This window comes from Meles meles, chromosome 6 (assembly GCF_922984935.1).
Source record: "Meles meles chromosome 6, mMelMel3.1 paternal haplotype, whole genome shotgun sequence".
NCBI lineage: Eukaryota > Metazoa > Chordata > Mammalia > Carnivora > Mustelidae > Meles > Meles meles.
In genome coordinates, this window is record NC_060071.1 from 135,115,349 (window position 1) to 135,141,164 (window position 25,816).

At 41.0% G+C, this 25,816-nt stretch overlaps 1 protein-coding gene across 5 annotated transcripts in view; it reads right to left on the reverse strand.

Moving 5' to 3' along the window:
• The window catches only part of GPATCH2L (G-patch domain containing 2 like), a 77,203-nt gene that overhangs the window by 32,839 nt on the left and 18,548 nt on the right, over window positions 1–25,816 (reverse strand). For 3 of the 5 annotated variants that reach the window (XM_046008067.1, XM_046008071.1, XM_046008069.1), the window contains exons 4-8: window positions 20,466–20,642; window positions 18,684–18,763; window positions 15,514–15,572; window positions 13,106–13,160; window positions 10,465–10,550 (exon numbers count right to left, since the gene is read on the reverse strand). In XM_046008067.1, coding sequence (XP_045864023.1) covers window positions 10,465–10,550; window positions 13,106–13,160; window positions 15,514–15,572; window positions 18,684–18,763; window positions 20,466–20,642 — 457 coding nt within the window. Of the gene's footprint in view, window positions 1–10,464; window positions 10,551–13,105; window positions 13,161–13,216; window positions 13,257–15,513; window positions 15,573–18,683; window positions 18,764–20,465; window positions 20,643–25,816 lie in introns of all 5 variants that reach the window. The other 2 variants (XM_046008068.1, XM_046008070.1) reach the window with 1 other exon arrangement.

Consider the following 25,816-nt stretch of genomic DNA (forward strand, 5'->3'; position numbering starts at 1 on the left):
TCTCCTGTATACGGAAAAAGAGCTAACTTTTGAGTATCCCATGAATAGTTCATTCTGAATGCCCAAAGTGAAATGTAAATTTAAATGTGTAAATTAAGGGAAAACAGTTCATTTTTCATAATTTACCAATGTTCTGGCACTAAATCAACATGTTGATTTAATAGTAAGAAACATAGATGACAGAATATCAAAGGTAGACAGGCCTTCAGCCTAAATGGAAAGAAGGTAATTCCTTTGAAGCCAAAGACACAGACAGAAAAGAGAGTGACCCTACAGAATTCTGGTTTCTGTGAAAACAAGACAAATGTACAGAAATGTACAGAACAGGGCTTCCATCTTTTCCACGAACAAGGTACTTGAGTACACACAGGTTCAAACTCAAAAACTGGCCCCTTTAATCCAATCATGCTGTTCCTGAAGCACTTCAGAGAGAAACAAGTCAAATAAAGGGTAACAGTATATATTCATGCTTCTTTCTTCCTTACCTTAAGAAGGACTCCCCAAAATTTTTTAGGTTAAACGTTAACATCCTTTCTTCAAACTAAACTTTGTTATTAGACGTTGAGATAGTGGTTACCCTTGAGCTGGGGGATAGAGGGGAGGAGGGACAGTGACTAAACAAAGCACCAGGAGCTTTTGGGGGTTCTTTCTGATAATGTTCTGTTTCTGGATCTGGATGAGGGTTACCTGAATGTGACTTCATTATCCTTCATTAAAAAGTTTAATTAAGGGGCACCTGGGTGACTCAGTCCATTAAGTGGTGGCCTTCGGCTCAGGTCATGATCCTGGGATTCTGGGATCCTGGGATCAAGCCCCGAATTGAGCTCCCTGCTCCGTGGGGAGTCTGCTTCTTCCTCTCCTTTCCCTTTTCCTTCCCGCCCCCACCCCACACGCTGTTTCCTTCTCTCTCAAATAAATAAAATCTTAAAAAAAAAAAAGTTTAATTAAAAAAATGCAAAACATTCCTTTTTTTGTTTCCTCTATTTTCTTCATTGCTTTTTCCCAAGATCAATGTAAAATGCTGAATTTTATGAGACAGATGCAAAATGAAAAGTATAAGAAAAGTATTCAAAAGAGTTTTAAGATATTAATTCTCGAGTATCCACTGGGGCTGAACGAAATAAATACTGCCTTTTATTTACACACCATCCATCATTTTCACAGCTTTGCATGTTCGATAGATGTCAGTAAGACAGTTAAGGGACCCTATCATCCCTCCTTTATTGACCTAGTCGGTAAAATTTATCTCACATTTTCAAGAAATGACAAATTTGGGAATAAAAAGATGAAATCATTTATGTACGAAAATATTTACATTTTTAATCATTTTAAGTGGAAATAGGGTGCTTTTAAAAATGCTTATTTTAGTAAAATGAAAGTAAGTATTACTTATACCTACCATGATGCATCTAGATTATTACACTGTCCTCACTACATCTGGCAGCATCCTTAGCGGGCTACTGTGGACACAAAGACTCAGGTGGTCCCTCCCATGCCCTGCCCCTCTGGGCCCTGGTGCCTGGATCCCCACACTCCCCTGCTCAGTGATGGCAAGGGCTTCAGGGTTAATTGTCCATACATTAAATGACCCCTGACCGCTAAGCCTCCAGACTGTTACTTGTTTCTGCAGTAAATGATCTACTATACTACCCAACTCCCACTCTTTTTTTTTTAAAGATTAATTTATTTATTTACTTACTTACTTGACAGAGGAGAGAGAGATCACAAGTAGCCAGAGCAGCAGGCAGAAGGAGAAATGATCTACCACCCCATTCCCACTCTTTTTTTTTATTTTTAAGATTTATTTATTTATTTGACAGAGAGAGAGATATCACAAGTAGGCAGGGCAGCAGGTGGGGTTGGGGGGGCAGGCTCCCTGCTGAACAGAGTCCAATGCAGGGCTCGATCCCAGGACCCTGAGATCATGACCTGAGCCTAAGGCAGAGGTTTAACCTACTGAGCCACCCAGGCACTCCTATTTCCACTCTTAATTGTTAGCCTGAACATGCTAAAATTCTTCAAATTTTGTAAATTCCTCTGGTGATAACTTAGGAAAGAACTAAAGGCTTTCTAAGGAATCCAGGTAATAAAGCTTATGAAGTCAACCATTTTATTTTGCTGTAAAAGTATTTTTCGTCTGGACTATTTCCTTTCTACTCTGGAGTTTTTCTGCATCTTTCATTGTTCACTGCTTTTACTGAGGTGTTGAACAAAAAAGACAGTCTCTTCCCTAAAGGACCTTGTAGCCTAGTCCTATTTCTAGCCACACAGCTTTTCTAGTTAGAATCTGGATAGCAGAGAAACTGAGGCAGGGATAAAGAGAAGCAGCGTTCATTCCCAAAATTCAGTTTAATGCTCCTTCCCTCTTAACACATTTCTCTTAGGACGGTTTCCTAAATGTTAAATAACATCACACCTTAGGTCTGAGTACAGAAGGGATATTACTCTCTCCCTACATCCCTTCCTAGCAAAGATCTGGGAAAGGAAGAAGAGAAACAGTCAAATTATTACAAAGAACAGCAAGACATTTTCCTTCTTTTTGGTTTTAAGTGAACACTAGAAATGGAAGAGTTCACAGCTTGGGAAAAATCTATTTTTCCTTTTGAGGGCTTTGTCTGCCTTGGGAAAACCTTGGAGGACAGAGAGGGAAGAAAACCCAGAAGCTTGGAGACCCAGAGCCTCGGGAAATCACAGAGGAAGCTGAGTGCTCAGAGCAAGAAGACTCAAAGGAGACAGGAAATGGAAGCTGCCACCTGTACAGCACATTCCGAACATGAGGACACCCTGTTCGGGAGGGGAGAATAATCCGTGGTGCTGGAAGGGCCCCCTGCGTTATTTTTGGGAACCTGAGCATGGGAGTATGCCCCTGCTGCAGCTACAGCTTCCTAATCAGAGGCAGTTCCAGTTTTCGTGTGTCCCCAAATAATTCCGCATCAGTAACTCCAGACATAAAGACTGAAAGAAAGGGAAACAAAATAAAATATTGACCTCTCCCCACCCTCACTTTCACTCAGGTGTATTTGGCTCCCTTTCTTCCGAATGTGTTGTTTCTTTAATTTGTGTTATTTTATTCATACAGTATGTCTGTCTACGCTCACAAGATAGAAACTGAAAAGGTCAACACACAAGCAGCTCTCACAAAGGACAGGGAAAGTCAGAGCTTCCCCTTCTCGCCAATACGGGTAGGTAGAAAGGGTAGAAGACTTAACTCGATTTTTAAGAGCAGTATGTAGTCATTGCTGCACTGCAAATCATGTACTGTGTGTGGAGGGAGGGGATCTTTCAACGATGCAGGGAGCATAAGGCTAAGTATCACTTAAGCTGAAATTTCCACTAAGTCAAACCTTCCTTCTCAATTGGAGTGGCAATGGTTATCAGAATCCTGTAAGAAGACTTTTACGAAACACACATGCCCCCTCCATGCTGGGGTGAGAGAAGAACCAATAATACGTTTACTCTGAAATTTCTCCTCAGGTAATTCCAATAAGCTTCTACCTGCTGTGAAAAGTCCTGAGTTAAACAAAAATAATAAAAAAGAAAGAAAGAAATGCCAAATTCTCAAAGCCAAACTAGTTAATAAAAAAGATCTAAAAATTTAACCTAAAAAATAACAGAATGATTAAATGAAAAGGAACTGAAATAAAAACGCTGTTCCCTAGTATACAAACAATTACCCTAGAGAAAAGAAAAGGCTAGCCTGGTTCTGTTTCATCTGATCTGGGCCTCGGAGTTCTTGGGGCACTCGTCCTTTCACAGCCTAAGTCCTTCCTCTAAATGCACCCCATTCAGCAGGACTGGCCAAAAGGAACTGATGATGGGTGGGGGGATGGGGAGTCAGCATTAAAAGCAGAAAAATACATTCTTTAAAAATTCTTACTCCAGGAAAAGTAACTAAATTCATTTCATAGATGTGAAGGTGAATGCTGAAGATTAGCAATTAATTGAAAGAGTATTCTGTATATCTACACATAAACACAACATTTCTCTTTCACTTTTTAGTGGAGGTAACTGAGAGATCAGGTGCGTTGTTAAACGGCAGGGTTACTTAGGAAACTGGGCAGATCACTATGTCCCTGGGGCAGGAATGTACTTTTAGGGGGGAAAAAAATTACTTTGAGAAATACATGCATGTTTAATAGAACCAATGTTGGCAAAAAAATAACTGAAGTGGCTGCTTTAGATTTAAGAACAAAGATGTTTAGAGTCACTCCTAAGGAGTGAAAACAGTCTTTACCTGCCAATGGCAAGCCAATTTAAGGAAGAGTTCACCTTCAAAAATTCACTCGTTTTAAAAACCCATTGAAAAGCTCACGTTTTTAATATGGGAAATAAAAATAAAATTTATTGTGAGAACGTACTTATTTGCTGTATTTTTTTCTTAAGCACATACAAACAAGTAGTTTCAGGAAAAAAAATTATTGATATTTCTAAGGACCAAAGGTCATATATATCATATATTCCAATTATTCTCCTTAATTACCAACTTATTCCCCTCAATTATTGTTAACACAAATTTATGGAGGCCTACCCCGTGTAAAAGCACTCTGATGATATGGAGAGGGTACACACAAGATGATCCAACCACCCGGAGCTCACAACATAGTGAGGAAGGCCGATGTGTAAAGAGCGAAAAGATACTAAGACACTGAGCTATAATCAAAGAACAAAGTGCTAGGGTACAATGAAGAAAAAGAGGATCAAATCTCGGGAAGTAGAAAGGCCCCTTCCTCACATGTGATTTTATCTTCAGGGTTAAGGGACATTTATGAAACACCCAGTAGGGGAACTATTTTCTCAGCTTTGCACAGAAGACAGGGGCCAGGCCTGACACTAGCAGCCGCTAGTGAGAGCAAAGCACTTCACAATTAGAGGACACAGCCGAGGCCGCTCTAAAAGGAAGAGATCCCAGCCATTCCAATAGTGTTTGAACTCAAACCTAACCTTCAGCAGTCTGTGCCAAACAGCTCACTAGCACCTGGAACTTCTTGGCACTCTCTTTCCCTCGGCCAGGCTGAGGCCGGCAGATCACAGAGAGGCTCCATGCCACCCGCAGGAGCAGCAAAGTTCTGAGTTCATTGGAAAGTTGGGCCGATTACAAGGGCCAGGGAGGGAAAACGCTTTCATCACTCCGCTTAGGCATAAGATGCCAGCCTGGCCGAGAGGGGTTGTCAACAAGACTATCCGGTGAAGGACAAAAGATTCAAGAGCTGTGCACTCTCGGAGGGGAAGCTCCAGTAGGACTGGGCAGCTTCACGGACACGGTCCCAGCACAGACACCCTCACGCGCGGCCAGAACGAAGGTGCTACGGAGGTGAGCGTGGCTGCTGCGCATCACGGCAGCCCCAGCAGATAGGGAACTAATAAAAGGTTCTTTCCCCTAAGCCCTGAGGTAAAACCGGAGGCTGTTTACTATGGCTCCAAAGGTCAAAATTAATAGCGTGAATTGAGTCTTCTTCTCGCTCTTTGAAACTCCTTGTCAAGTGGCACAGCCAGCTGGGCACACAACTCTGATATGCAGATCATAACGTTTGTGAACAGATACCATGAATTCCAATGAGCACAGCCCATCATATTTCAACTCTGATGGGCAGGAAGGTCTCTCTTTTTTATCCACTGTCCAAATGCCTCCTCTTCTACAGTCCATTTGAGGCTATTTAAGTACCCCAAGAATCTGTACAACACCCCATTAGCAAAAGACTCTGGAAGCCAACTCCAAGTTTATAAAACTGCCATTATCCTAAGGACAGGGTAGGGATAGTGGCAATGTAACATAAATAATCGTATTAGCTACCAATATGCTAAACAGTCAAATATGTGATTCCATTTTGATCTCCGCTAGCCCAATAAAAATGAGTATTTCCATTTTAAAGATAAGAAAATTGAGGTATAGGGAGGTTAAGGCACTTGCCCAAATAACGCCAAGGTTCTTACCCAGGACTGCCTCACACTAATACCTGCTACCGTGAGATTAAAAACTTAAAGGAAAAACAAAAAAAAAACTTAAAGGAGGTCAAAGTGGAAGTGGTGATACATTACCAAATCACCCCCGGTGAAAGAAGAAAGTTCAGGGAAGCTGGAGAAAACTCAAAACTGCCATGAGACACTCAAAAATCACAACTGGTGACTCTCACGTCATACAGGAGCTGTAGCATTTGATAAGTTCTAGTTACGGTTTTCTACAGCAATCATGGTAAGAAAAGCTATCCTTCACAATCAATAAATCTCTCATTTTGGGAAAAGCTGCCTCCAGCACTAGCTCCTTATTACCATTCTAGAACTGTGTCCTTGACAGCAACACCACTGCCTCTACCCAAACACCGATCACACCATCTGCTGTTTGAGCAGCAGCAACTCCTAACACCGATAACAAGTATTACTGCTTTAATACAACATCCCAATACCAGCAACCAAAACAACCAAACCGAAACAGCTGGTTTACGAAGTTCATCCACGCACCCTGCCTACTATCCAGACACCCACCAAGCAAGCCCTCCCATCAGTGAATCACTGTGTGCCGGGCACTGTGCTAGACCCTGACGTTCTCCGCTTCATTTCAGAAGTGGTCCAAAGTGAAGACCAGCGTTCCACCTCCCATAAGGAATCACACACACCCCACCAAATCACAGAGCTCACACTGATTACGAAATAGGATTTCCTATTAAGAAAATTACAAAGCACTAGTCACAAAATCATATGCATTTAGGGCAACAGTTCATAACCTTGGCTGTGTATTAGAGTCACCTGGGAACTGAAAAATAATGCCAATGCCTCACCCCAGATCAGTTAAATCAGAATCTTCGGAGTGCGCATGGCTCTATTTTGTAAAGCTTCTCAGGTGATTCAAAAGTACAGTCGGAGTTGAAAAAACACCAAATTCAAGTATTTCTAGAGTGGTAGTGCTAAAAACCTCACAACCCACAAATCTGTTAGGCGATAAAAGATTACAAAGACACCCTTGCCCATCCACTGCACCTGCCATCTGGGCTGTATTAAAATGATACATCAATATAGTGCTCTCTTAAAATCAGGGTCCCATCATTACCTTGTTTATAGCAATGAAATACTAAACAAGAGAGTACCTGAGGTCACGTGCACTCCCCCGTCCCCCTCCCTCCCACACCCCCTGCGGAGACCCAGTGCTAAATGGCTCCAGCAGTGAGAGGGTGGCTGAGGGGTCCTGTCTCCTGCAGTTGAGTGTTTGGGTGAGTGGAACAGGCGATGTCCAGGCAGGAAGCAGCCTCAGCTCAGTAACCCGACAAGAGGAAACCTTCACAGTTCAGGCATGATTATCAAACTCTTTGTGCTCTTAAAGGAGAGTAATTATAGGCATGTGAAAAAAGGGAAGCACTCCCTGAGGAACTCTTCCTCCCATGCTTCCCAAGAGGCACCAGGGCCATTAAAAATTCCATGATGAAGAGGAAAAACAGCCTGGGAACAGCCAGGAGGCAATACAGCAAATTAATACCCAGCCCTCCTCGGGGAAAGCTGTGATAAAACAGGAAACACTTTTCTCTTTGCAAAATAAAATTATACCACTAATGATAACATAGTCACCACACACACACACACACACACACACCATTCTAATGATAGGTGTGAAATTCCCAAGGCTGCCCAGACGCTTTGAAAGAAATCTTTCCCTACTACAAATAAAATGGAACAAGAAAAAGATAAAATTTCCATTCGAAACAGTTTTTAATACAGTCATTCACCTGCCTCTTCCCTGCCACCATGGCTCTTTAACAGTCCTCGTTAGACACCAGGCTTTGTTAAATGGTGTCCACTCTGTGCAAAGCCAACCACCCAGCTCTGAAACCATCTTATCCTTCGGCCACACCGGAGCTAGATGGCTCCTTCTCAACTGACCCCTTGCTGGGCAGGGACCACCGCCCCCACCCTCCCAACCTCAAAGAAGTGAGAGGATGCCCAGAGGGCTCAGGGTTTCATCACCCATATTTTCTAAAAATTGCTTAGAGGTCACTTGTGCTGACCATTTCCCACAGAGCCATGGTTGCCAAACTTTATTGACTATGCTCCCCCATGAGTAAAACATTTGCACAAACATCCTTTATGTATGTAATACATACATATAAAACAAAAATACATATTACTGGATGTCTCTATGTATAATTTAAAACAAAAAAAACATTTTTTAAGGATTAGACAATAAGTGGAAATGTAAAAAATGTCTTCTCCTACCCCAAAAGAATGTAACCCACTTTGCATCCACTGCCCTGGGAATGATATCTAAAAGAACAAAGATGAGCTAGAATTGTCCACATTCTCACCCCTTGTTTGTAGTAATGGTCTAAAGCAATGAGCAGTATTTCCCTAGAGCTGACCGCACTGGAAGCACAGCCTAGACTCCCTTACTCTTCCAAGCCTGGCCACAAGCACTGCCAGCAGAAGGAAGACAATGATGTGGATAATAAGATACATAAAGAAACAGAAAGGGGCACCTGGGTGGCTCAGTGGGTTAAGCCTCTGCCTTCTTCGGCTCAGGTCACAATCTCAGGGTCCTGGGATCGAGCACCGCACCAGGCTCCCTGCTCAGCGGGGAGCCTGCTTTCCTCTCTCTCTCTGCCTACCTGTGATGTCTCTCTGTCAAATAAATAAACAAAATCTAAAAAATAAAAAATTTAAAGAAACAGAAAGCTGACACCCACTCCAGCCAGCATGAGGCTTTAGAATCAACAGGGAACCTGACAAAAGCTCAGGACAGCACCACACAGCTCTAAATAACAGAAGTCAAGGGAGGAGGGCAAAGAATCCACTTTCTGCATCTGACAGGGTATGGTGCTATTCATATAATCTTCCCGAAGAGCCATTATTTCACATGGGATTAGGACAAAAAGCTGGAGGACTGCTTTCTTGGTCTTTCGAGACAGCTTGAGGATCACCACCTGTGAGAAAACCTCTGTGAGCCTCTGACTTAGAAGCCTCTCTTCTGGGCTTTGTATCATTCTGGTGCGTGTTCTTACACACTGTCCCTCCACACTGTAACTGCTGATGTTCACGCTTGGCTTTCTCAAGAGAATGGAAGCCCCTGAGGGCAGGAGCTAAACAAAGAGCCTGGTGCACAGTATGGAGCCAGCAAGTGCCGAGTGAGTGAATGATGAACAAACAGCAAAGAGAAGGCCTTGGAGAAGTCATTTATTACTTTATTACTACTTCTCCAGTAGAAGCTCTGGCAGTTAGCAGTAGGATAGGGGGCAGAATTTACTATTACAGCCCACAGTGGAAGTTCTCATTGGATCTGTGAAAGGATAATTTCTTACACACCAACCTATGAATATATCCATTTAAGAATGAATGAAGAGAAGGGGGAAAAAAACCCACATCAGAACTTTGGAAAGAAATCCTTTGTGCCACTAGAAATAATAAAAGTTCTGGGGTTCAGCCTATTAGCTCCTCTTTTGTGCACAATTACCGTGCTAGGGGATGCTACCATTAAAACCGTGTTTGCTTCCCATGTCATCTGACTCCAGAGAATTTCTACTGAAAAACGCAGGATTCATTCTGCCACATCGGCAAAGGATTCATTCTGCCAAATATATATCGAATGTCTAGTAAGTGCCAGACACAATGTTAGGTGCTGGGGATGTTATCAGCGAACAAGACAAAACAAAGTCCCTGCACTATGAAGCTTATATCCTAGTAAGAGAGACAGGAGAAAAAAGTTGTGAGGGGAACCCAACAGGCAAATTCATTACAGACTGTGATAGAGCTTTAGCGAAAAGAAATTGATGAGCAGAAAGCAGTGGATGTGGCCCCTTTAGACAGGATGGTCTGAGAGGTCCTCCCTGAGATGAGAAGTAGCCAACTGTGAGAAGAGGCTTAGCACGGACTCCAGACAAAGGGAGCAAGTGTGAAGGTTCAGGAGCAGAAAAGGTTGCTACTTTTGATAAACAAAATAGAGCTGAGCTGCCTGGCACAGCTGAACCAGTGAGGAGAGAGAAGTATATGAAAGGAGGCTACACACAAGGGCAGAAGGCAAATTACACAGAGTTCTGCAGGTCAAGGGAAGGATCATTAATAACGTTCTTGGAAGACTGGGCTTTTAGCTGAATAGGAAATACATGCCAGAAGACTTGGGGGTGCCTGCGTGGCTCAGCTGGTTAAGCATCTGACTCTTGATTTCAGCTCAGGTCTTAATCTCAGGGTTATGGGTTCAAGCCCCACATAGTTAAAAAGAACAAAACAAAACAAGAATCCATGCTCTGATACAAGTCAGAAGACAGGTCACAGTTGAGACTTAAATCACGTATTAGCCATGTGATCACAGGAAAGACACTTTGACACTCTGCCTCAGTCTCTGTATTGTAAAACATCCACTGGCCTCTAAAGGTTGTTGTAAAGAGATCAAATTGGATATTATACACAAATATACTTAATAATTTGAAGAGTGTTGTAAAAAAGAAAAGGGTCTTGTCTGGAAGAAAACCCTCACCAGAAGACACTTACCTGGCAGAGCAGTGTGCTGGTGAACATCTTCGGTGAGAAGCGTCGGTGAGAACATCCAAGGAGTAAAGGGGAGACAAGGGATTAAACTGCAGGAAAAAATGAGATTATTTTAGAACAGCTTCTATGAAAAAGATCTGATCCCAAGGAGTGGCCTGTTTGATTTCTTTGCCCCTTGGGCCGTTTGACTCTTTGACCATATGAATGACACCATTCAGTGACGTTGCAGCCATGAATATAGCCATGAACATAGCGTACTGACCCCGCACACCTCAAAAAAAGGCTATTCCTTGGTAAGCAACAATTTTTCAAAAACTTCTAATACATGACAATTACTTAAATGGCAGAAGACAGTACTTTCTATTTGACATAACTGGAACTTATGCTATTGACTATTAGCTCTTGTTCCTAAGAAAACTAGCAAGAAGTTACCTTTTTATCTCCTTATCCTGGTCAGTGCTTCTAGTAAATAATGGTTAACACATACCAACAGTCGTTGTTTGTGGAAACAGAACTAGATTAAGAATCCCTAACATCTGACTCCAGTCTATCCCTGAGTTGCCATACATTAAAAGCAACATACTTTCGGGGCGCCTGGGTGGCTCAGTGGGTTAAGCCGCTGCCTTCGGCTCAGGTCATGATCTCGGGGTCCTGGGATCGAGTCCCGCATCGGGCTCTCTGCTCAGCAGGGAGCCTGCTTCCCTCTCTCTCTCTCTCTGCCTGCCTCTCTGCCTACTTGTGATCTCTCTCTCTGTCAAATAAATAAATAAAATCTTAAAAAAAAAAAAAGGCAACATACTTTCTTTGAGCTTTACTATCCTCATCTGTATAACGGATGCACTGCTTATCTTACCTATTTTATAGGACTGTTATGGGGCTAAATTAAATACTGCTTTCAGTTTATAATTTCAGTTTCTCTTTGGTAAAACTTCTGCTTATCTCAAAAGGTGGTTGTGAGGATTAAACTCGGATACAATACACAAAAATACCTCACTTTCTGTTTTCTAGCTTTCCTTGGACTTCTCCCAGAATGATCCTTCCCCCAAATTTCAGAAATAATATATATCTTAAGACCAGAGCTCTGAATGGTAATTTCAAAAGAACTTACAAAGAAGTCTAACTTTGGGCAAATCGTTTAACTGTTATTTATAAGTAACAGATCTGGACTAGGCCCTCACCACAGGCCCTCTTCTGCCTTTTGATCCTCTGATGCAAACACGATCAGTACCTTGGCTTCCTGTTTTTCACATACCCCCTGAATCACTTTGTACCTGCCCAGCACCTGCACTATATTTACTCCATATTTTTCTTCATACCAATTATTTTTACTCAACCTTGTCCTTACTATTTCTATGAATGACAGATAGAATATTTTTTCTAATACATATTATGACAAAGTAATAATCACATGTCCACACACCATCTAAAATCATAAGTACACACCAGTTAGGTATACTCCAACTCTAACTCTATGTTCTTGTTCATTCTGAAATAATAATTTCAAAAGGAAGGTTCCAAGTCTAAGCTGTATATCAATTTAATAAGCCCTAAAGAGTCTAACACAAAACAAAAACCAGTGAGCAACAGGAAAACTGATATTTCCACCTATCGGTCTTCACCTGTTTTACACCTAATTGAGATAAATCAACCTCCATCCCCACAAAAATCGAAAGCTTCAAACATTAAAGGAACATATTGTTGCAGCAGCTCTTTCTGCCCATGGGCCCTGTCCCTGTGCTTTAGTAAACCACCACTTTGCACCAAAGACATCTCGAGAATTCTTTCTTGGTCATTGGCTCCGGACTGCACCCCACCGACCCTCAATTATATTCTAAAATTTCATCATTCAGTGCCTGAACGTGGGGCTTTGAGTCTACATCTGGACACTGAGCTTCGGTACAAAATTGGTGAGTACTTTCTCTCCTCTTCCTCTACTCTCATTTCAGGGGCTTTTCAAGGAGTGTGGTCTTATTGGAACACTTGCATATTGATTGCTCAGGCTGTAATCCTCTAGCCCGTGGCTGCTCTATGGGGAGAGAAAGCCTGCCTTTTGGCTGGAAGTTAGTACCCTGACCAGAATGGTAATAAGACCCAGAAACTTGATGCACTCTTTTTATTCCTTTCCTTTCTTCCTTTCTTTAAAAAAAAACAACAAAAACACGAAAAAAAACAAAAAAAAAAAACAAAAAAAAAAACCACATACCATTAGCCATAGTCAGTAATTTTTAAATTATGACCCCTTATAAAGGTCTATATTTGCCAAAGGCCCTCTCCAGGGGTAGCCAGAGAAGAGACTAAGAGACTAAGTGGGCAAGGTCCTAAGGCTTTGACCCCACTTTACTCCCAGCAGCCCTCCCTCCTTCTGTTTCTTATGTTCAGGTCTCATCGCTGTACTTCTCAGAGTAGGATGCTGGTGCTGAACTAAATCATAGACAAACGAGGTTCACTCTAATTTCTTACTGCAAAGTTCAAAACTAAAATAAAAATGATCCCTATGAAATATGCATTATAAGTAATAAACAGAAAAACACAGTTGAACCTAAAAAGGGGAATTAGCTACAGTTCTTATCAGTGAATATCAGATAATCTTAAACAGTCCTCTTAAAAAAAAAAATCAGAATAACATAGGGAACAGGGACCTTACCTCATGTGCACAAGCAGAAATGTGAGGAAAGTCAGAAGCCAATGCTTTATTCTTTCTAAAGAAAAGGAAATCAAATAATAAAATAAAGATGACAAAGAAAAATGATCTTACCTGATTTCGTTCTCTTTTCCCAGTTGACGGTAACCAGAAACTAAAGAGAGGGAGAGAATAACAGGAAAGAAAACAATAAAAGCAGCAGTTGGAAATTACAGAAGAGCAGAAAAAAAGATGCTGGGGTAACCAAGTGAAGATGAAGAAAGAACCGGGGAAAAGAAGGAACTAGAGGCTAAAAGGAGAGGGATGGTAAATGTCTACAAACTTCTTTTGTAAAAAAAAAAAATAACTTCAAAAGAAAAGCCTTGTAATGAAATACAAACCACTGTACTCTCTAAAAACAAACCCGAGATTACAGTGTGACACCAACAGACTCTTAGCTGTGTGGTGACAACAGGATCCCCAAATTCAACAAGAACATAAAACAAACTCACATCTTGCCTATTTTGTAAACGACAAATTTGGCCAGGCTAATGAGTATAAGATCACAACTAGATACCAACCATGAAACGTATAGGGGACATCAAACAGCCAATTGTGTTAGGGGTCAAGGCTGTCACAAGAAAGGTGGGGGGAATAATTCCTAGAAGAACACAGGTGGTAAGTTTCTTGCCATGGGTCTCTTTTGACTTGGGGGGTGGGAGGAGGGATCTGACTCCAACGGCAAGGGAAACAAAAATAAAATAAATGGGATATCAGGGGCACCTGGGTGGCTCAGTGAGTTAAAGCCTCTGCCTTCGGCTCAGGTCATGATGCCAGAGTCCTGGGATAGAGCCCCACATTGGGCTCTCTGCTCAGCGGGGAGCCTGCTTCTTCCTCTCTCTCTGCCCACCTCTCTGCCTGCTTGTGATCTCTGTCTGTCAAATAAATAAATAAAATCTTTAATAAATAAGTAAATAAATGGGACATCAGACTAAAAAGCTTCTGTGCAAAGGAAATTATCAATAAGCAAAAAGGCAACCTACTGAATGGGAGAAGATATTGCAGATCATCTATCTGATAAAGGATCGACATCTGAAATATATAAAGAACTGGGTGGGAGGTTGGGTGAGTCTGGTGGTGGGTATTGTGGAGGGCACGTATTGCATGGAGCACTGGGTGTGGTGCATAAACAATAAATTCTGGAACACTGAAAAGAAATTTAAAAAATAAAAAAAAAATTTTTTTAAATAAAATATATAAAGAACTCATATAACTCAACAACAACAAAAAAAAACAAAAAATCCAATTAAAAAATGGGCAGAGGGCGTGGAAGACATTTCCCCAAAGCACACAAGCCCACAGGCACATGAAAAGATGCCCAATACCACTAATTATCAGAGAAATGAAAATCAAAACCACAATGAGATATCACCTCACACCTGTCAGAATAGCTATTAACAACAAAACAAGATATAACAAGTGTTGGTGAGGACATGAAGAAAAGGGAATCTTAGTACACTGTTGGTGGGAATGCAAACTGATGCAGCCCCCCTGGAAAACAGTATGAAGATTCCTTGAAAAACTAGAAATAGATCTGTCATATGATCCAGCTATATATACCACTTCTGGATATTTATCCAAGGAATATGAAAACACCAACTTGAAAAGATACATCCACCTCTCCGTTCAAGTAATGTAAGCATTACTTACAATGGCCAAGATGTGGAAACAATCTAAGATTCCATCAACGGATAAAGAACATGTGGTGTATACATCATACACATATATACAACGGGATACTACTCCATCATAGAAGAGAAGGGATCTTGCCATTTGTGACATGAATGAACCCTGAGGGATTAGTTTAAATAAGTCAGAGAGAGAAGATCATTTATATCATTTATATGAGGAATCTAAACAAAAACAATAACAACAAACAAACAAAAGAATAAAACAAAACAAAACTCAGATACAGAGAACGGATTGGTTGTTCCCCGAGGAGAAGGGGATGACAGGTGGGTGAAAGGGCTCCATTTCAAGCTGATGTATGGTACCTAGATTTATGGTGATGATCACTTTGTAGTGGATACAAATACTGAATTACGATGCTGTACACCTGAAACTTACTTAATGTTATACATCAATCAATCAATATAAATAAATAAATAGTTACATCACAACTGGAGGCTACTTTTATAATGCAGCATCTATATATACAAACAGCAATGAAATAAAAACTAGTCCAGAAAGGAAAAAAAATCACTCTCTTGAGTTTAGGGCATTAGCCATGTTAACTGCTGTAAAGTACAAATCTTTAAGATCCTCTCATTTAGCTCTAAAGTCAGATTTCTAGGTTCCTTTCACAAAACTTCCCTCTGCCTCCTACTCCAATGAATGGGCTAGGATAATGAGTAAATTATAGAAGCACTTACTCCTTCTGCCGAGGGTCACTAATGATGTGGCCTATTCTCTCAGTACTTATGCTGGTCTCCTGCAAAGGCAAGGAAGACAAGAGTGTCATCTAACCACAGAAACAAAGTATAATCTGTCATCAAGTTCATACTTTCCCATAACTGTGCCAGCAACCTCAAAGGCACATGTCAAATGTCAATCTTAAAATCCAACAGCAAGTTTATTTCTTTTTATGGAAATTTATCTTAAAAGTGTTATGTTATTCCAGACTTATTTTTCTCTAGTGTTCCAAAAAAGTCATTATAAACCTTGCTTACTACAGATAGCATTTTAATAGTGAGTTATTAAAGTATATAGAAAAAGAAACAATTTTTAAAAAATCCAACAGCAGCCGATTTTTAACGGGCTGCACACCAAGTTCCCCAGCTCAGACACAGCCCCTTCATAATGGGAAATTCACCCCATCCTCACTGGGAACACCTAAAATCTGCTGAGTAAATGTACACATATTAAAGGAATTTTGCTAACTTACAAAAACTATTACCCTGTCTTGTCTGTTAAGCATCATCTCTTAAAAGTAAAACAGAAATCTGTACCAACTGGTTCTTAAATTTAGGGTTCTTAAGACTGTAATATGAAATCTTATCCATAATACCACCAGAAACTAATCATCTCCAAAAAATTGAAAAATGGCACAAGGCACTCACCACCCTTCACTTCACTTGAGTATATTTACAATGACTGTCTATCACAGGACCTGGGGAAGCGCATCGATAGCACACGAGTTAAGAGTCATGCACACACGAGTAAGTGCTAAGATGAGAACATGAATGTCAAGTACGTGAAGCCTGTTACTCAAACACATTTGTTACTGGGCAAATATGATCAGTATTCATTTATGTGTGTGGATTAGCCTAGAATATTAGGGTATACATTTTCGCAGTGCTGACCATAGAAAAATTAATTTGAAGTCAGATTCTGGGCGGGAGTGGAGCTAAATGAAAAGGTTTCACAGACTGTATTCTTCACATTCTTCATCCCTTATGCACATGCCTCCTGGTCACAGACATAGCCATAGTAGTGGGGCCAAGGGAAAGGATGGATGAAAAATGAGCTATTTGTTACTGCAGAAAAATTATTAACTTAAAGTGCCGTAATGTTTAAATTTACAGTTTATTACTGTGTAAATTACAAGCAGTACTTTGCGTAATTAGCAGCTCGCTGGCAGGGAGCTGTGAATGAAACTCATTATTTATGATTACAATTTAGAGAAAAAGAAGAGAAGTGGGGGAGGGGGAAGAAGGGGGGCAGAACATTGACCTCTGCTAGAAATGACAAATATCCCTTTAAGGTGATGAAGATGAATTAAACAAGTAAATATTATCTCATTCATTTGAAATTCTTAGAGGCATATCCAATAGGCCCTAGAATTTCCTTCCAGGCAAGCTAAAGGGAGCCTTCAAGACAAACTGTTTACTTCTATGGAAGTGGAAGGCTCTTATTTTATAGGAGCTGAAACAAAGTAAGGTATATAGTAGGTAGAACATTATCTTTCAAGCCCAACTGATAAAGGAAAAAGTAAAACCATCTCTCTGTTCCCTACTCCCAACCTCCCGCCTCCCTCCACCTCACGTATTCCTACCCTATTAGCTGTCCTGTTAACTAAGAATAAGCTCTCAGAACAGTGAAAGCAGCATTTTAATGTCTGTGAAATCAATGAGCCAAAAGAAGAAGGTATCATTCTTTCAATAATCAAATGTCTTTCCAATTAAGAGATTTGAAATTGAATTTAAAGATTAAAAATATCTGGGACACCTGGGTGGCTCAGTGGGTTAAGCCACTGCCTTCAGCTCAGGTCATGATCTCAGGGTCCTGGGATCGAGTCCCACATCGGGCTCTCTGCTCAGCGGGGAGCCTGCTTCCCTCTCTCTCTGCCTGCCTCTCTGCCTACCTGTGATCTCTCTCTGTCAAATAAATAAAATCTTTTAAAAAAAAAAAAAAAAAAAATATCTGAGTTCACCTGGAAATAAATAGCTTTTTACATACCAAAAATTTCAGAAAACGGTTCCCACAGCCAAGCTGTGGCTGTGATCACTATGTACCTGGCCTGGCACAGAGCCTGACACATAGTAGGCATTCTAAATGTTTATGCAGTGAATGTTTATGCATTAACACTCTGAAATGCCTATCACTCCCTTGCCCTTTGCCCATGACCATCCTCTCTAGGTATGAGCCCCAGTCTTCAGCTACCTTCAATCTCAAAGCTACAGTAAAAAATTAGTTAAAATAATTTTTACGGGTACCTGGGTAAGTCAGTGAGTTAAGTGTCTGCCTTTGGCTCAGGGCGTAATCCCAGAGTCCTGGGATCGATCGGTTCCCTGTTCAGTGGAAGTCTGCTTATCCCTTTCCCTTTACCCCTCCCCCTATTTGTGTGCTCTCTCTCTAATTAATAAATACTTCTTTAAAAAAATAACTTTTAAATTTTAAATTAGAAAAGATAAAAAGAGAAAGACAGCTGGGTTCAATTCTCTCTTCTGCCACATCTTTCTGGGGAATATCAGACATTATCTAGTTTCTCTGAACCCAAGTTTTCCTCATCTAATAAGTGGGAACATCACCTATAAGGTTGTTAAGAGGATTAAATGAACTGATTGCCCAGTACTGTCCCCAGCAAAGGGGGAACTGAATAAATGGTAGATATTCCTCCCATGTGTCCAAGGAGAAGCTTCTGAAATTCGGTAACAGGTTTTCTTTCCAGTTTTGGGATTTTTTGGTGTTTTTTTTTTTTAATGAATTCTAGAATAAAAGACCAAAGTTAGAACAGAAGAAGCATTTATGAATTCAGGAGGAGTTATAAAGAAGCCAAGAGTATTTTAACTTCTACAATAATAATATAAGATTAATCAAAAGAATAGAAGAGACAAGAGCAGGCCTACAGATTACAAACTGTCATAACAGTATCTGCTTTGTCAAAACTTCTGTACGAGTTAAGCTTCATCTTTTATGTGTGTATCCATTTATATCCTACGTTAAGGTTCACTCTTGTGAACTTGCAGAACATTTCAGTTGGCTTGATTTACTCCAAGGAGTTCTGCAGCACCTCGGATTATTCAAAACGGTACACAAGTCCCATAGGAAATACTGTCCTCCCAGTCTCCCAGTGAGCCCAGTAGACATGGAGAGCGGTCACCTTCCCAACAAGCCTTCTTCGGCCCTTTCTGAGGCATCGAGCTGCAGCTCCAGGCAGACGATTCAAGCGGGCATGGTACCCTAAAAAAAAGAAGAAAGCCCTCAGAAACAGAATGCAGAAGATTCATTAGCAATGATATGCTTCTAGTACACCAAAGGCCTTCCTCCCCAGGACCTTACTAGAATGACCCTTAAACTAGTATCAGTAGTCTATATGCCAAGGATTTATTATTCTTACGTCTCTGTGGTATGATCTTAAGTGTGTCTTTACCTCTGTCCTAAGGATCCTCACGATCCTCACCTAGAAAGGAGGGATAATCACTCACTCAGTCCTATCATACAGGGCTAATGGGAAGACTCAATTAAATAACACAGGGAAGGTATTTTATAAACTGAAAACAGTACATAAATAAAAGGTGTTATCAACAATTTCTAGTAATAAATTAAATCCTAGTTATTATCTCAAAAACACTGAAGTCATAAAATAGTAGTAAAAATAACTTGTATAAGTGTATAGCCATTTATACATTTATATACAAAAAATATACATAATATACATAAAAATGTATAGCCATTTTTCTTTTTTTTTTCCTTTTTTTTTTTTAATTCGTTTATTTGTTTATTTACAGCATAACAGTGTTCATTGTTTTGGCATCACACCCAGTGCTCCAATGCAGTACTGTGTTCTACACATAAAGAACAACTGGAAAAATTCACACCCAAGTCTTATCAATGACACTGTCTCTGGGTTTGAAATAATGGGCCATTTTAAGGTGTCCTCCCTATTCTCATTTGTGTGCATTTTAAGTGGTCCATTAAGAATTTTCAGAAATGGTCACTGAAATGTTTGATGCAAGTTATTAAGGTAGCAAACATGTGCCTCAGCCAGGCAATAATCTCTACCAAAAGTCCTTCTGAAAACAGTTGCCTCTTTACAATCACGTAAATTCATCATTAGAAAATGCTATAGGAGTTTATAGCTCTGGGCATAATTCTGATCACCAAAAGATGCCCAACAAATACACCTGATCACTGACTGACTGATTACTGATTACTGGGCACCCCAGAATCATCAATTTATAGAGCTAAAAGAAACCTCTGAAACAGTCTTCTCAAAGCCACAATTATTTTAAGTGACAACCCCCATCTCCCAAGGCAATGAAGTGACTCTGTCAGAGTCACAGAGCTAGAAGACAGTACCTGAGAGTATTAGCACCCCGTTCCTTCCTCCTGTCCTAGTCTCCTCCCACTCTACCTTGCTACATCATAAGTAAAGGAAAAGCAAAAGGAAAGGATGAATTTGTGTTTAAATCCATAAAAATAGAATAAAATCAAATTATTTACGGAAATATTTTAAAATCATCCAATTAAAAAAATGTCATTATACCTTGTATGTGAATGTTCTTACTGAAATCTGTTCTCTTCCAAGATCCAATACTTCAGGCTCCCACTGAGCACTCCATAGCCCATCGGTTTCACAGCAGGTAAGCAGCAGTGACACGCTGCTAGGCTTCCTAAATCTGGCACAAATGGCAATAGCAAGCTGAAGGAATGCCCTGCTAATAGATATCCCAAGAGTCTCCATGGGTTGATTTAGGTATGAATGGAGAACCTCAAGCTTTGAGACTCACCTTTGAATCTTCTAGAAAAATCCCTGGACTAGCTCCAAATTTCAGAGAGTTAATGCATACTTAGAGGGATGAGTATACCAGCTATGGGATGATTCTCCCCCAAAGAGAACCATAAAAGTTGTAAAGTATATTTTGGTCTCCTCAGAACTTACCTCTTTGAGCAGGTCGAGAAGGTAAAAGGAATGTGGAATCGGAAAGTTTATCCAGTCCAGAATCCATTCTTTCTACTTCAGGGCAATGATCAGGAGCCCACTTTGGCAGAAGATTAGGGACAGTGAATCCTGGGACACATTCTCCCTCATAGAACCAATCGCTCTGCTCATCATCTCCTAAAATAAAGAAATCATATCATAAGCTGGAACTTTAACATGCTCTATGAAAAACCAAATGGGAAGATGATTTCTCAGAGCAATGGATTTGATTATATTTTTTAAATAAAGTCAAAGTACAAAAAAATTTGTTTTGATCCTTCTTCTTGACCTATATTATGACGAAACTAGAGTATCAAACTAGTTTCACATAAATGTCATAATGTGTTATACTGGACTTCCTTTTAGAGTAAAAAACTAATAGAGCTACCATTTACTAAACCCTTACCCCCTATGAGGGTCCATGCTAAAAATCTCTAAGTATGTTATCTCTTCTAAACCCCACACTAATTCCAACTTATAAATGAGGAAACCAAAGCCCTGAAAAGGCAAGATCAAGTTAGTGAATGATGAAGGCAAGATTTGAACCCGAAGTCTAACTCCAAAGCCTTTAACACAAAAATAAGTTGCCTTTTTCCAGCATTCTGTGGTATAAATGGACCTGGGGGTTCAAAGCCCACAAATGTCCTTCAATTCAAAACTAGCTATTCCTCAGGGATGTTTTATTTGCATTTGTTATAATGGGTGAATAAAAAATGCAAACCCATACCTCAATTCCTACCACATTAATGGGACAGAAAAATCATCTTGACACTAGCAATCCAAGCAACCAGGAAAAAACGAAATAACCACAGGGAAAAGCATTATAATCCCTCAAGGCTTGTCATGAAGTTACACCATTCACCCAAGGCCAGACTCTTCACCAATGACAAAATCAAGATGAGACCCATAGAGTCAGACTCTTGGTTCCAACCTTTTTCTACTGGCTAGGATGACAGCTTCTCAGTTTGCAAGAGAACTTGCTCCCACCCACGAAAAGTATACGACAGATAACTTTAGCTCTGCCACTCCACACTCCTTTTCAAAACAGCAAAGATGAAGGGAATTACTACAAGAACATCTGAAGAATTCACAGTGCATTCATTCTCTAATGTATGCCAGATCCCAGGGAAAGCTGGTCAGGCCATGGTTAGGGCAGGAAGTATCAGATTCATGAGCCTCTAACATGGGCCAGGATAATGATAACTCTTAACCCACCTTGGAGATCTCTAAAAGGGAAAAGGAAAATGCCCATTAAAAAGTTACTCAAAAGGGCACCTGGGTGGCTCAGTGAGTTAAAGCCTCTGCCTTTGGCTCGGGTCATGATCCCAGGGTTCTGGGATCAAGCCCCGTGTCAGGCTCTCTGCTCGGCGGGAAGCCTGCTTCCCTGTCTCTCTCTGCCTGCCTCTCTGCCTACCTGTGATCTCTGTCTGTCAAGTAAATAAACAAAATCTTTAAAAAAAAAAAAAAAAAAAAGTTACTCAAAGTGTTCCCTTATAAAAACACACCACCAACAACTACTTCTTTAGACCAGTGGTTCTCAAACTTCAATTGCATCAAAGGAAGCAGAAAGGGTTGTCAGAACACAGGGTGCTGGGCCCTACTCCCAAAGTTTCTGATTCTGGTCCAGAAAGGATCAAAAATTTGAATTTCTAACCAGTTCCCTAGTGATGCAAAGCTGACTTCAGTACCACATTTTGAGAATCACTACTTTGAAAGCATCTCACCAAACCATGTACACAAGATGGACTACAGATAGGCTTTAGAATTAACAATGAGGGGCGCCTGGGTGACTCAATTGTTGAATGACTGCCTTTGGCTCAAGTCATCATCCCAGGATCCTGGGATCGAGCCCTGCACTGGGTTCCCTGCTCAGTGAGAAGCCTGCTTTTCCCTCTCCCACTCCCCCTGCTTGTGTTCCCTCTCTCGCTGTTTCTCTCTCTGTCAAATAAATAAAATCTTAAAAAAAAAAAAAAAGGAATTAACAATGATTAGTTTCTCCGCATGTCAATATATTAATTCCTTTCTTATTCACAAGCATTCCTTAGGCCATTTATTAAAACAGTATAGTTAGACCATACTTCCTGAAGACAAATGGTATCCCATAATGGCATTTTTTTGTTGTTGTTCTTAAGCATTCACTCAAGATTTTTGACAATATAAAAAGGGACTCACTGAACTGGAGAAAACCTTGTGAAGTCATCTAGACCAGTAGTCCCCAACCTGGGCTCACCAGGATGCATGATGCAGCAGCTCCCCCAAAAGACTACTGCCAGAGAATAAGGAAGAAGCTGATGGGTCAGACTCCAGACTTCCTACTTCTCCTGCTTTTTCCAAAATAGGTTTAGCTGTTTCATCATCTGAGGTTCTATGTCTAATTCTGTTTGAGGGAGAAAAAGGAGAATTTTCCCCTTATCTGGCTTTCCCAGTAACTAATTATTAAGAGCTTACTATATGCCAGGCAATATGTTACCCACTATAGCTGCAAATAGTAAAAAAAAAAAAAAATTCCTGCCTTGGAAGACTTCAGTGGAAAAGACACACATCTATAAATAATAACATCATGGTAAGTGATAACAAAGCAGTAAGTACAGGCAAAGAGTAGGGGTTCTAAGAAGAGGAGAGCTGCACTGAGTGTATATCAGTCGGAATCTTTAGGAAATGCACACACATTTAAATGGGATAATCGAGGGGCACCTGAGTGGCTCAGTGGGTTAAAGCCTCTGCCTTGGGCTCAGGTCGTGATCCCAGAGTCCTAGGATCGAGCCCCACATCAGGCTCTCTGCTCAGTGGGGGAACCTGCTTCCTCCTCTCTCTCTCTCTGCCTGCCTCTCTGCCTACTTGTGATCTCTGTCAAATAAATAAACACAAGCTTAGGGGTGCCTGGGTGGCTCAGTGGGTTAAAGCCTCTGCCTTCGGCTCAGGTCATGATCCCAGGGTCCTGGGATCGAGCCCCACATCGGGTTCTCTGCTCAGCGGGGAGCCTGCTTCCCCCTCTGCCTCTCTGCCTGCCTCTGCCTACTTGTGATCTCTGTCTGTCAAATTAAATAAAATCTAAAAATAAATAAATAAATAGAAGCTTAAAAAAATGGGATAATCGAGACTTTAATGAAGTGACTATTTACGAAAGTGTATACGGAACCAATAAGAGACAGTGAAGCACCTGGGAGCCAGCACAGGGGGGAACCTTTACCCTTCCTAAACCTGCAGCAGCAAGGAGAAAGAATGGTTATCAGAGACCAGAGAGAAAACTGAGGTTATAGAAGACTGCCCAACAGAAAGGGAGCCAGGGAAAACCACAGTCCAACTCAGTAGATTGCATTATTGTTGCCAACTCTTCACTACCTCACTACCTCCCTCTGATAATACACCCATGCCTTTTGCCCTTTATCAAGGAATTCCAGAGCCTTCCCCTTGAGGCAGAGCATACTTCCTCATCCCACTGATATCTGATTTGTCAAATAACTTGCTTTAGGTAGCAGAACATTAAAAGATGTGACCCGGGGCACCTGGGTGGCTCAGTGGGTTAAGCCTCTGCCTTGGGCTCAGGTCATGGTCTCAGGATCCTGGCATCGGAGCCCCACATCGGGCTCTCTGCTCAGTGGGGAGCCTGCTTCCCCCTGCCCCCCGCCCCGCCTGCCTCTCTGTCTACTTGTGATCTCTCTGTGTCAAAGAAATAAATAAAATCTTTAAAAAAACATAAAAAAATAAAAAGTAAATAAGAGATGTGACCCAAGCACAAGCTTTAAATATATATATATATATGCTCTGGTTTGGTCACTTAGCATTCACATTTTCCAGCATGAGAAATCCATGCCACATAGAGCCTCCAGTAGCAAGGTCCCAGGATAAGATAAAGCTGAGTAGATAGAAACATAGTTTAAATCCTGGAGACCAGCTGAGCTCAAGTTGGACCAGCTGAAGCACAGCCAACCCCTAGCCCCACAGCAAGAAATAAATGCGGTACACCACAGAAATTCTGGGGCTGTTAAACACTATTATCATGATAAAAACTTGCCTAATACACTCAATCATCTGCCTCCCTCCCTACCTCCCTCCATTCCTCTGCTAATGGCTCCTATTGCCCAAACCCAATAAAAAAATGAAAGCAAAAAGCCACACCGATGCAGTCCATAAATATGCCCTGGAGGGAGAAAAGGAAAACCCTGTCTCGGTGGATGAGCAACCATTCAAGAAAAGGTAAGGATGAGGTTCTTGGCAAAGACACCAGCGTAAACAAAGACATGGAAGCAGGAAATAAACAGCTTTGTGCTGAGAACTCCAAGCATCTAAGTATCATCAGAACCCATGAAGTTGAAACAGAGAGGAAAGCTGGGGCTCTAGAATATCCTAAAATCTTCCATCAGAAACCAAGGATTCCTTACCAGTAGAAAGGGTTTCCAAAGGCCCAACACATAACCTGTCATAAAAAGGTCCACGCTTTCTTAAACTTCTGGATAATTATACATCATAATCTTCAAGAGTCACATTGTGAGTGGTGCCTGGGTGTCTCTCAGTTGGTTAAATATCCGCCTTCCACTCAGGTCATGATCCCCCGGGGTCTGGGGTGGAGCCCTGCGTCAATCTCCCTGCTCAGGGGGGAGCCTGCTTCTCCCCTTCCTCCCTGCTCGTGGCTCCTACTCTCTCTCGCTCTCTGTCTCTCCTTCAAATAAATAAATAAGTAAATAAAATCTTTAAAAAAGAGAGACATTATACTTCACAGAGCAGTATAAAAGCAAAGAAAAAGCAGCATTTGTAATTCTGAATAATATGCACTAATTCATTCATGGAAAGACAACCAGACTTCCTGGTATGAAACAAAAGAATCAAGACCTGAGCCGCACCCCACCTGGGAGTACACACACACAGCCTCTCATGACACATGGCTCCCTCAGAATCAGAAAGAGATAGGAAAGTACTCACAACAACCTCCATTATAGTAGGAAGCTCAGCCACTCCATCCATGCCCATGACTCTCCAGGCACAAGTGAGATACCTGCCCTCATGATCTCTCTGCAAAATCAGAACTTGGATCCTCAGTGTTACAGTCCCAGGATTCCTTCAGTTACTAGGGAGCCTATCTGGAACAACCTGGACATGCAGCCATTGTGCTTCTGTTTTCAATCACTTCAAGAAAAATCACTGGATCTCAGAGCTAAAAGGGACTTTAGAAATCTACAAATCCCTTATTTAGATTAACATAACTACAATCTAAAGGAGTTACATGAAATTATCATTGGTACACAATTAGCGTGGTCCTAAGCAAATGCAGAGGATAAAACAAAGTTTCAAATTACTGCATAGGCTGTAAAGAT